Source organism: Monopterus albus, unplaced genomic scaffold (genome assembly GCF_001952655.1).
Source record: "Monopterus albus unplaced genomic scaffold, M_albus_1.0 scaffold33.1, whole genome shotgun sequence".
Lineage (NCBI taxonomy): Eukaryota > Metazoa > Chordata > Actinopteri > Synbranchiformes > Synbranchidae > Monopterus > Monopterus albus.
The window spans coordinates 634,664-646,876 of record NW_018127913.1 but is presented as its reverse complement, the minus strand read 5'-3'; the positions used below and the strand labels follow the sequence as shown (position 1 = coordinate 646,876).

General features: G+C 40.2%; 1 protein-coding gene across 1 annotated transcript in view; it reads left to right on the top strand.

Moving 5' to 3' along the window:
* The window catches only part of LOC109958521 (nuclear factor of activated T-cells, cytoplasmic 1-like), a 53,416-nt gene extending 43,541 nt beyond the window's left edge, over window positions 1-9,875 (top strand). The window contains exon 9 of the mRNA XM_020597235.1: window positions 9,602-9,875. Within this exon, the coding sequence (XP_020452891.1) occupies window positions 9,602-9,657 (56 nt within the window). The 3' untranslated portion in view covers window positions 9,658-9,875. The remainder of the gene's footprint in view (window positions 1-9,601) is intronic.
* The last annotated feature ends 2,338 nt before the right edge of the window (window positions 9,876-12,213 follow it).

Here is a 12,213-nt window from a genome sequence, read left to right as displayed (position 1 = left end):
GAGAGCCGCACCACCCAAAGTGGGATGGATGCCGTCTCTACTAATCAGACCAGGTTTTCCCCAAAATGTTTTCCAGTTATCTATGAAGCCCACGTTATTTTCTGGGCACCACCTAGACAGCCAGCGGTTGAATGACGACATGCGGCTAAACATGTCATTACTAGTCAGACTGGGCAGGGGTCCAGAGAAACCTATGGAGTTTGATATTGTTTTGGTGAAGTTACACACCGACTCAACATTAATTTTAGTGACCCCCAAACACTGACGTGAATAACAACCTTACTGTATTTACGCTTATCCTTAGTCAACAGCTTCTAGGAGTGTTCAGTGTCGTCCACTCTGGCCCCAGGAATACATTTGACTGTGGCCGCTGGTGTCTCTAGCTTCATGTTTCTGACTATGGAGTCTCCAATTACCAGAGTTGGCTTCTCAGCGGGTGTGTCGCTGAGTGGGGAAAATCGATTTGAAATATCAGCAAGCAGGTGATGAACTGTGGGCGTTTATTTCGAGCTATAGTTCTTGCGAACTTTCACCCAGCCACCTGACTGAGATCCCGGCCACTCAGGAAGTATTGGGAGGTGGATAGCTTGGGCTGAGCTACATCTAGGAAGCCCCACACTGACTATTACCATTATTGCTAAAGGAGGCAGAGGAATAACTGAACATGTGACACTCCGAGCAAGGGAAAGAAGCAGAGGAAGAGGGGGAAGCCATTGCTCTCAACTAAGCTACTAGCTTAGCTAGCCTGTAAAATAGATGACCTAAAGTTAAATGTGGTAATTAGCAAGAAAGTCTGCAATACGAGTGTTTAAGTAGTGCAGTAGTATGCTATGACTTAAAAATTATCTGATGTTCAGATAAACCTAGAAAATAGTGAGCTAAATCCATAAACAATCTGGTAGCAAGTAGAACTCAGTGCAGGCACAAGAAACAGGAAATGAATATGATTACCACAGGAAACAGCAGTCCTCCAATCACAGATCCAGAGATTGTGAGCTTTTTAGACTAATTCAAATTGAACCTTCAACTACATCATATCCTCAACACATTTATAAATCATTTTAAACCTGATTTTGGATGATTTGCATGTGTTTGAAAGTTTATAATGTATCAAAAACACTGACTTATGTGCATAGTCATTTATCATAAAATATGATAGCATTAAATCAGCCATGGCAAATCTATGTTGAGTTTGAATTGGAAAGTGCGACTACTAAATACTGTGAATTGAAAGTGTCATGTTTTAAATTAAATCAGTTAAATTTACTGTGTGATAGAGTAAAAAAGCAGCTTCTCTTAAGATATTTAAGAGTCAGGTTTGCTCACTAAACCCCAGAAAATGTGAACTCTGCAAGAGGTGAAGCAGTATGAGCAGAGGTAGGTAGTGTGTTTCTGTAATTTACAGGGAACAGAAAATGTCTGTCTCTGCTACTTTGTCAGGCAGCACACGTCTTCATCTTTGACTCTGAGACAGTAGAGAGTGTTCAGGTGGATTAAAGTTGGTCTGTCTATAAAGGGGAGGCCGAGCTTGTTGGAAAGGACATAAGTGCAACATGTGCCTCTAGACTAGTCTATATGAACAAGTCCCCAGTGTGCTCTGAGGTGACCTCATTCTCAGTGTCTTTGAATCCCCACAGATGCTGGGGATTTAAAGTTGTAGGGCAGCTCTATGGGGCAGCGGAGAGAGTGCTGATCTGATCACACTCAGCTTCAGCAGGGATGTTAGACAGAGGGAAGCCACGTCTTGTCCGCACTTTGAACTATGGAAATTTTAGTTACCTTTTTGTGTACTATTCACTGCCTTCTCTGCAACTTTAGGGTGAAGCCTACAAAAACCCTCTATCCAGCTGTCTAAAACATTGGATCAGTGATAATGTTACTTTTATCAGATTGTACTTTCCAAAGCTGTAAAACAACCCATAGGAGGATTGGGAGTGAGTATATAACAAAAGGAAAAAGAAGAAGAGTCTAAAACCATTGCAGAGGTCCTCTAGAGGCCTGATTGCACCTTACACACAACTGGGCCAGTTTCATTTGAAACAATTGCCCAACCAACGGAACAGCTGAGCAGCTTTATTGTCCTTGCTGTGTTAAACTAGAAGAGGACATTAGGTAAAACTTATGTATTTAGATTGATGACAAAACAGACAGGTTATCCAAATATGCTGCTACATACACACACACAAGCAGACATGTAGATTAAAAACAGGAAGGAGCTTCTCTGAGCCATCTAGCTATCTGATGGCTAGTGAACAGTAATGCCTGCACTGATGTAAGCCTTCTTAGACACAGAGAGCACAGCTTCTCTATATATAAATAAAAGAAAACTATTCTGAAATCCCACATTACAACTGACAGGCAACAGGTGATTTAAAGAAGCACAAAACAAATGCAGTGATAAATCATATAATTTGCAGATGTACAGCCAAATTCTCACTGAGATGGCTGCAACCCACTGCAGTATGATTGTTTCAGTGTGTTCATATTTTTTCACTCTGTGCCGTTTTGGAAAGCAGTGAAATCTCGAACCATCTGCATCAGTCTCAGCAGGAGCATATGTTTCTAATTCTGAATCAATCACAGTGACTTTATCAGATGCCCGAGTTATTTTTACCATAAACCCACTGGTAATGAGCCATAGTAAAAGTTTTAATCTGTCTTCACTCATATCTCAATCTCAAGGACATATGTGCTTCACTCTGTTGTATTTTCAGGTTCTTGTGTTAGCATTATGTGCTTATGCTTCACTAATTGAGTGAAACTGAGCTTCTGATTTCTCACTGGCTTGATCCATCTATACACACCTTGTGTCAGAAGCTCTTCGGGTTCTTACTTTTATGTGTTTGGTGAATTCTCTTGTGGTATTTTTCCACTGCAGCTGAACAAAACTCGCTGTCAATTTGGTGCTACGTATTCAAGTATTTGACCTCATTTGTCAATCAAACTGTGCGGCCAGTACTGTGGCATCCTTTACTTTTGTTGTTGAAAAGTAATACTGTATGTAAATGCACAAGTGCACCTATTGCAGTTAGTGTACCAAATCAGTGGTTCCCAACCTCAGGGCTGAATTCTCCAAAGGGTCCCAGTATGAGGAGGTTGCAAAATGAAAAGTCTATCAAACATTATGATTATTATTTTGACTCTTCTCTAAAATGTGCTTATATAATGTAAAATACTGGATACCTTTTCTTCTTTATGTGCATACATTCAAATAAATCAATCAGGAAAAAAATGCTAACACTTTATTCTTTATTTTATGAGCACAATCTATAAATATTTTTACCATTATTTTGGGGAAACATCGTAACAAATACTGCATCAGTGCATTCAGAAACAGACTTTTTCTTATATGCATGTTGGCGTTTATGATTCATTTTGTATTTTCCCATTGTTAACATAGTGTACAGTTTATTCAATTCACTGTTACAATATATTTTGATTTTGTTATCGCTTACAATGCAATCTGGACCAACTACGTAACCATTTCAGAGAAGTCAGTGATGAGGGCACTGGAGAGCAGCTCCAACCATGTAAACACCTCCCCTTCATCCTCCCTGGAGACCGACCTTGAGCGAGCACACCCGTGGCCTCCTGGGTCCAGGAGGAAATGAGAGGAGGAGGAGGAGAGGGAAGTGGCAGGCTCCTAAAGAGAGACAGAGTGAGGTGAGATAGGGAGAGGCACCGCACACCATGCATGATCAAAGACGAAGGTTCTGCACTACTGCGGCCAAAATAAGCACATCATTGGTGTGGCCTTCAGTAAAAGTTGTTGTCTTTAGATATCTAAATTTGGATACAGATGTTTTATCATTCACAAGCCTATTCTTGTTAACTTTAATCTGGACCTAAACGCTCGTAGGTCAGGTCATTTTGTTTGGGAACAAGTCCAATTCATCTGACTACAGAGGGCCATAAAGTCTGTCCTCTAAAAAAGCAAGTCACATCACAGACTCACAGGTGGAGAGAGAGCCCAGGGACATGTTGTCTCCCCACATGAGGCTCACAGAATGTCATCATTATTTGTAAAGGCTTCTCCAGCTCTCTATTAGCCAACTGAGCCCTTGTCTAAATACAGCACATATATTGATCGGAAATCTCTTCAGTGACATCAGAGCTCCTACTGTTTACACTGATTAATTTAGTTCTTCTTTTGCCTTCGTCTCACTAAAAGACAGATTGTATCATTTTGTTTTTGACAATGATGCTCGGTCTCCTTTAGTGGTGTTGAATCAAGTTTAAAATCAAGCTTCTTCTTCACAAACAGTATTTCCTGCGTTTTGCTCTACTCATTGTCACTGGGCTCCTGTGGCCCATCTATCACACCTCTTGTCTTCTTCTTCTGTCATTTTCTTGCTTGTCAACAAGGGTGTAGGTTTGGTTTTGGAGAGGTTCTGTAAACCAAAAGCAAAACAAAACAGAAAAATAACCAGGTCAATGACACGTCCTTATTGTGTCATCTCCCATCAAGCAGATGACGCATTATGATTGATTATTGGGATTTCCAAATTGCTAAATAATAAAACAATAGAAATTCATGTAAATTGCAGTGTTAGTACATTAACTACAGTTTTTAAATTATTACCTGAAATTTTGGAATAGATAAATATTACATTTTACAATACAAAGGAGTGTAATAGAGCTTTAACATTTCTGGGTAATGTCTGTTGGTGTTTCTTTAAGGCTCCAGGTTTTATCCCACCTGTCAGAGGGTAGAGCCATAGACTCTGTGCAGCCTGACTGGTGAAACAAGAGGCAAAAAAATCCCAGTCATTTGCTGTTGCTAGTACAGATGAATTAATTATTGACTCTTCTCTTCTCTCCTCTCGATGCTGGCACTTAGTACAAAAATTCTGCTTAAAGCGATTGTTTTGAATAAATCAATGTGAGTGAGAGGAGCAAAAAATAGTATTTTGATAAGTCAAAGAACATAACGTATTTTCCCCAGTACCAGCAGAAATTGTGTTCTTACTCATCAGATATTTCTCACATCATTTTCATCATGGTCCCATTGTTCACCTTAGCAGTGTGAGAATGTGGCTGGCTGTGGCCTGTAGCACAGCGGTGTCTTCACAGAACCACACAGCTGCTGCAGAGCAGTTGTAATACCACAGATTTCTGAGAAAGCTGATTTGTTTTAAAACTAGCCCTTGTGTCGCAGCCCTGTTTCTTTCACTTGTTTTTCTTCTTTTCTCCACTTCCTTTGTCAGTTGTGGAGACTGAGTGGCTTAATGCTTCAGCTGAGCTGTGGGGACGAAATATGCTGTCGGTACATATCATCACATCATTAGGCCCAAAGGGATCCCTGCGATGGATTAGAGGTCGTCTACCTGCAATGCTCAAATGAATTTATGAAGCATTTTATCATGATGAAACACGAGTGGAACACTTTGCCTCTTTGCCTAGGCAATGACTGCATCTCCCTCCATTTCATGCATGCTCTTTCAGTCACTCCATCTTTATCTCTCTCTTTACGCGTGTGTTCTGACCTTTGACCATCTTTGTATTTTTGACACTGCTGGTTATCAGCACAAGATAAGTTGATGTTGTCTGAGCCTCTCCATCCAGCCGTTTGAGCTGTGTGTGGGAGGCAGCAAATTGTCCATTAAGTGTTTCTGCTGAGGCCGAGAGAAGATTTGATATAGTGGGGAAACAAAAGTAATAAGTACCAGGAAATTCAATTCTCTCTCTCCAGCAAGTTTGTGCCTTAGTTTGGCTTCCATGCCAAATCAATTCCACATGAAAGCACAAGTTCAGCTGAGGTTTGATTTTGAGTGAATCTTGCAGCCATTTACTGTCTGTGAGCTCTTGTACAGATTTAATTCCAGTTTATATGTGTTTATATGAAAGAGCTGCTATGACTCAGAAGTACTTTCTCACATGCTGATAAGAGTCTGAGTGCTACAATGGAAGGAAACTACCTCCTTTTTCTCACAAACCTGACATGCTACTACAGGAGGTACAAGTAAGCAGAGGAAATACACTCCTTTTCTACAGTGCAAAGGTCCTTGCCCCTAGCACACCTGCACTTTATTCATCTAGTGAAAGTAGGAGAAGCTCAGGAAGGTGTCCCCTTCTCCTTCAGTATCAACAGACTTCAAATGGGAACAGGAGTCTCTGGCAGGATGCCTCTGTTCAAGCCTTGAGTTCAGAGATCGTGTTTTGGATAGTCAGCTGAGGGAAGCCGGGGGGAGGTAAAATCACTTTTTGCCAGGCCATTTCCAGTCAGACCTGATTTGACTCAAGGAGATCATGTTATGGCAGAAGGAACCTTCAAGTGTCGTTTTCTTCTGCAAGTTCCTGCTGCCTAAATCAGACTGGCATAGGCCATGTTCAGAATGAAATTAGCAAAGCATAAAGTAGCATCAAAAAATCCTTAATTCCAGTGACACCACTAGATTGGAACTGTACAGTACCAACACAGAGGCCTTGAGCTAAAACTTTAATTCTGTCTCACATTTTGCTGCAATTGCTTGTTCTACTGTTTAAGAAGACAGTGGCAAAAATGACTGTTGCTGTGGTAACTTTCCAAAGTTGTGAAATCCTGGCTCAGGACTTCAAACTCATGGCTGTATTACTCAAACTGGACGGTTTACAGTCACTGCCAAGAAACACTGGTAGGCCCCCACAAAGGAGCTGAATTGTGTATTGAAGGTGTTCAGCACGGTAAAGCACAGTCATATTTTTGTGTCAATCTCACACCTGCCTGAAATAGATCTCCCAGCTGCCCAGCCCTACGTATGAGTCCTGACAGGTCCGGACTGAGGTTCACTAATTGCCCTGGCACTACGGCTAATAACGGATGTCACTTTGTTTAACTAAGACTAGCAGGGCACTTTTTTCAGCAGGGGAATATCTGGAGCTCAATTTTCCACTGTTTTTGTTTATTCATGAGAGGGTATCCTCCCAGTTACAGCTTTCCATTATTAACCTGGCCAACTGAAAAAAGAAAAACCAAAACAAGTTTCCTGTGTAACCAAGAAGGATGCCAGGCCACCAAGAGTTAATTTATGTATCTGAGAGTACACATTCTACTTTGCCTCATTATTGAATAACAAAACATACAGTAGCATTATTGTTAAGTGAGGGGTTGAATTTTAGAGACAGATTCCACTCTGAACAAAATGTTCAAAATGTGTGACTGCCTTCCCCTGTGCTGCATATTTGTGGTTATCTAGTCACTACATGGAAGGTGAGACAGACACAAAAATGAAATGTTGTCATGTAAAAGAGATTGACTTAAAGGGAAAACCAGAACCTTTCTAATAACAGCATTTGATATTGGAAAAAAATGAACATGGATAAACAATATATTTTAAATGGAATACTTTTGCAAAACTGTTGCCATACACAATCTGAGGTGTTTCAAATCGTATGTTTTCATAAAGGCTACTTTCTGTGTTTATAGTCTTTACCTGTTACATGTGCTTACGTATATGTCATTTAGGTTTCATGCTGTAATGTTTCCCAGCAGTTGTTGCAACAAAATAGTGACAAGAGCTACCCCATTAAACAGCTATAAATAGTATCTTGGTGTTGTCCTGTGGTGTAACAGTTGGCCACATCCTGTTTCTGAGATACTCACATTGCCGAATGAGTACAAAGATGAAAACACATCGGCCAGTGTTTTACCTTTATTTTTTCTTTGTCTTTCGCTTCTTCAGAATGGAACAAAATCTGGCATACCAGTGGAAAATATTAGTTGATAAAGCACAGCAAAATAACACCACAGTTAATATGTGGGTAGAGAAACAACTTTTTTTTCACTTTGACTGAAAAGAAAAGAAGTCACTGCTTTTCCTCTGAGAAAATGGGTTTTCCCTTCCCCTACTCAAAATTACCTGCAGCTATTTTCTTACCTTGATAAACAGAAACAAGCCGTGACATAAAATTTTTATTATTTAATTGTTACATGTGATTACACTTCCTGCCCTGGCAGTGCTAAAAATAACTCCGACATGTAAACGTCTGTTCAGCCCAGAGCAGAATGCAGTTGAAAACAGCGAGTGGTGTTGGCACAGGTTGGATTTTTCCAATGGGAGTTCCTCCTGCTAAGGGAGGTGAATCCCAACCAACCTGTTTGTCTCTGTGTGGGTGGGTATTTGACTACATATAGAAAGCAGGGCATGCTATTATAGGACTGTGGCCTACTTCTTTAAAACATACTATCTGTGGCACGCTTTATGTACAGATCCAGATTAGCTTTGTCTCCATCCTTGGTAATACAGTACATGGTAATATTGCTGTGGTGTTTGTACACTTTATTCCATTTCATCAGTTCAGCTGACATCAGCATCACTGCTGTACAAGCAAAAGCAGAACAACTTTCATCTGCATCATATTGTAATTATTTCATAGAATATTATGCTGATAATAATTAACAGCACTGAAATGGTCTCCACACTGTTGTCTCTCACCAGTCACCAAACAGTATCTGGTGATAACAAACTGCAGGTCCACTTTGAACCTTAGAGTGGGTGAACTTCCTGTCTCTGATGGTGGTTTCACCAGACTCTCTTTCTCTGTCTCTCTGTCTACATCAGCCTGCTTTATCACAGTGAGCTCTATAACTGAGGAGCTTCTTGTTTGCATTAAGTCACAGGGCTCAGGGTACTCGCCATCTTCACAGGCATTTCCCTCTGTTTTGCCAAAGAACACAGAGGAGATAAAAGCAGGGGACTGATCTGTGTCTGCCTGACTGTGGGAAAGGCGCGGGCTCAGGAACTAGTGCAGGAAAGACAAGATGATCACTTAAAAACATGAGATGAGTGTGTGCAGCTGATATGAGTTGTAAAGGCTAGTAATGGCATTGATATGCTTGGATTGTGATTACTGATATACAATATTTTTCAGCTTGACCATCTATGCCAACTGTTCAGTGGAGTATTGTCGCATGGGGAGGTCCTCTTTTCAAGTTTTTAGTTTTAAGTCTTCTGAAACAGCAAAAATAGTATATTTGCTGTGACCTTGTTCAAAATCTAGCATAAAACATAATGTAAGTGTTTTGACAGGCTGCGCAGTACTAACCGTGACAAGTAAACTGATCTATGGAGCGTTCCTTTAAAATAGCAAAAACCCAAATGACACAGATAGGCTTTTTCGACCAAATGTGCCCCTTGTCTTGAGTTCTGAATTTTGTTCCCCATTGCCCTCAGCCTACTTTGGAGGCCAGTCCAAATTTCAGCACTCCTCATGGGGTAGTAGTAAATCAAATTCCAGGAATTTGAGGGAGGAGGGTGTTAGCACTGGCAAGGCCTGTGGTTGGTTAAATGACAGTGTCCTCACGTCTAGAGTAGTAGCATTACATGCCCACTGTGTGAACATACACTCGCTGGTTTAGAGGTGAAGCATAGACTTCACTCATCAATATTTACAGGTAAACAGCGAGCCTGGATCCATATGGGCCACTAGAAGAAGTTGCCCACTTTGCCTGGCTAGCAAGGCCTGCCAGAGATTCATACTGTCAACCTTCCTATCACATGCCTCGCCTCTGTTACTTCTAGGTTACTATTCTATATTAAATGTACTAGTGTTTTAGTGAGCTAAATGGTTATTTAGTGTTACAGGTTAATAATGATCTGTAACTTCTCTTTTGTCTCCACAGTTAACGAAGTCATCAGGAATGACCTCTCCAGCATTTCTGTGCACACTCATGCATAGATATGCTGAAGTCTTCTGCAGCAGCAGCAACAAAAAGAAGACAAACAAACCTAGAGATCCAGATGACAAAGAATACATTGTTGACCAGGATCTCCCACCTGACCATCATCAGCTCCCCATCACTCGCAGACTCACTGCAGATTCACATTGACAATCACTGGCAAGCTCCAATTAAATAAATAGATGAATGTTGTATTTACACAAAGGAAAGTGATGTCAGGGCAAAGTACATGTCTACACTTGCCTTAATAATTCACAACAGATGTTCTTTAGTGGACCAAACAGCTCAATGAGACTGATTTACTCTTCTGTTGCTGGCAATGACAATCTTCATTTCAAAAGTGATCTGTATGTTAATGCATGGACAAGCTAATGGGACATTGTCATCTTTCATCACATTAAACCATTTGTTTGTGCAGTCAGTCCCCAAATGACCAAATCGGTGCCTTACTGACATCAAACAACAGCAGCAGTCACACAAATGCAACTGGTTCATTGAACCCAAAGTGGAAGTTTTTATATGACATTTTTGTATCGTTTCAGTGATGTGTTTACAGGGAATAAAAGGCTGGAAGACATGTAGGGAGTGTGAATAGATTAGTATTGTTTTGTTTTTTTTTGCTTCCATGTTATCTCATTGTTCATTTATACTGAATGTTACTGTATGATCTTCTTTTGTATAAACATGCATTTGAAAATGTGTATGCCTTATGCTTATATCATGCAGTTTGCTGTTTAGCTTTTCCCATTTCCCATTGGTCTTCCCCTGAAATGATTTGGACCATTTCTACTACCCTCCATTATGCTTTTCACCTTAGTGCCTGTTTTTGATCATCCTGTCCCAGTCTTCCAGTCCTCCACCCAGTTCATGGCAGAATGATGCACAGACAATCAGAGAAATATATAGTACATATCCTATGACAGTTATTGGCTGCAGGGGCTTCTAAACACAGGTAGCAGAGTTTCCCTCTCGCCCAGCTGTGATATAGTTGAACAATGGTATGCTTACCTGCTGAATTTAAATGAGATTACTCCTGGACAATATATATCTGTCTGTTACTTCTTGCACTGCAAGTTTGCATGTAAATAGCTACAGGGAAGACCCGAGTATGCCACAGGCTGATTTTCCTTTGCCATCTGGGTGATTCCACCGAGAGGTTGGCAGGACTGTTAATTGCAGCTGGCAATAATTGATCTGAGTAAACCAAAGGATTTCATCTTTGGTGAAATTATTGTCCAGGTCCCCTTTTTTTTGTCAGAGACTTTGAGTGTAGATCGGTTCCCCTGTACAACAAAACATTATGCACTTTACCATAGAAATAGAGCGGGTTTTATTTGCTTTCAAACCAAATATTGTAGATTGGTGTCCACTGTTGTGTCATAAACGTACCTATGTTGTCTCCTTGTTCACACAGCTGCAGTCTTTTCCATGTTATCTGTCTTTTGGAGCATGTACTAATGTTGGGGATCATTTAGCTGACAGTAGCTTCCAGTATAGCTTTTTAATACATTTGTGGGCATATAGTGTAATAAATAGCATGACCAAACTGTATGCATAAGGTTTCTATTTTGTGCCTTACTCTTTTTCTTGGCTACAAGATCGCTGCAGCTCTATAATGCTTTTCTGTGTAGGCACAAGGTGAAACATATTTCTCTTTAATATGAAATATTTATGAAAAACAAAATGTGTTTTAAATGCATTTAATGTGTTCTCAATTAATTAATAAATGGCATAATGTTAACCATACAAAAATCTTCAGTTATTTTGGTGTTAAATTTACATGTGAACATTAGTTTATTACTCATTTTGTTTCAAACTGTTTATTGAAATTACATTTTTGGTCAACTAAAATATTTTTCACTGTTTGGATTTTGTCATCAGAAGATTTGTGTTCCCCAAAGAAACATACATTTCCTGCCAGAAACTGTGTATCACATTCTTTAATTCAGTTTATTTAGGCAAGTACAATACTGACTTCTGAGCCTTTTAATATTGATTTGTCAAGAGCTGGATTTTTTAAAATGTCTTTTAGATATGTTTTACTGTTGGGAATTCATTTGCATTCAGAAACTCAACTACTTTTATTTATCCAAAATGTCACATTTTTTATCACAAATAGTGAATTGGTTGTTAATGTATTCTGTCTTTTTAAAATACTTTTTACCAGTTTTTGAATGAGATGGGGACATGATGGTTAGTGCTGTCGCCTCACAGCAAGGAGGTTCCGGGTTTGAGCCCGGGCCGACCCAATGCCTTCCTGTGTGGAGCTAGTGTGTTCTCCCTGTGTTGGCGTGGGTTATCTCTGGGTACTCTGGCTTTCAAAGACATGTAGCTTAGATTGATTGGTGACTCTAGGTTGCTGCTGTGAGTGTGGGTGTTTGTCTACATGTCAGCCCTGTGATAGACTCGACCTGTCCAGGGTGGACCCTGCCTTTCGTCCAGTGTCAGCTGGGATTGGCCCCGGCCCCCTGTGATCCTGGTTGAAGGTATTTTACCAGCTGTTTTACCTTTTTTTTTTCTTCACTTGCCATTGCCAGGAAAGAGAGCACATTATA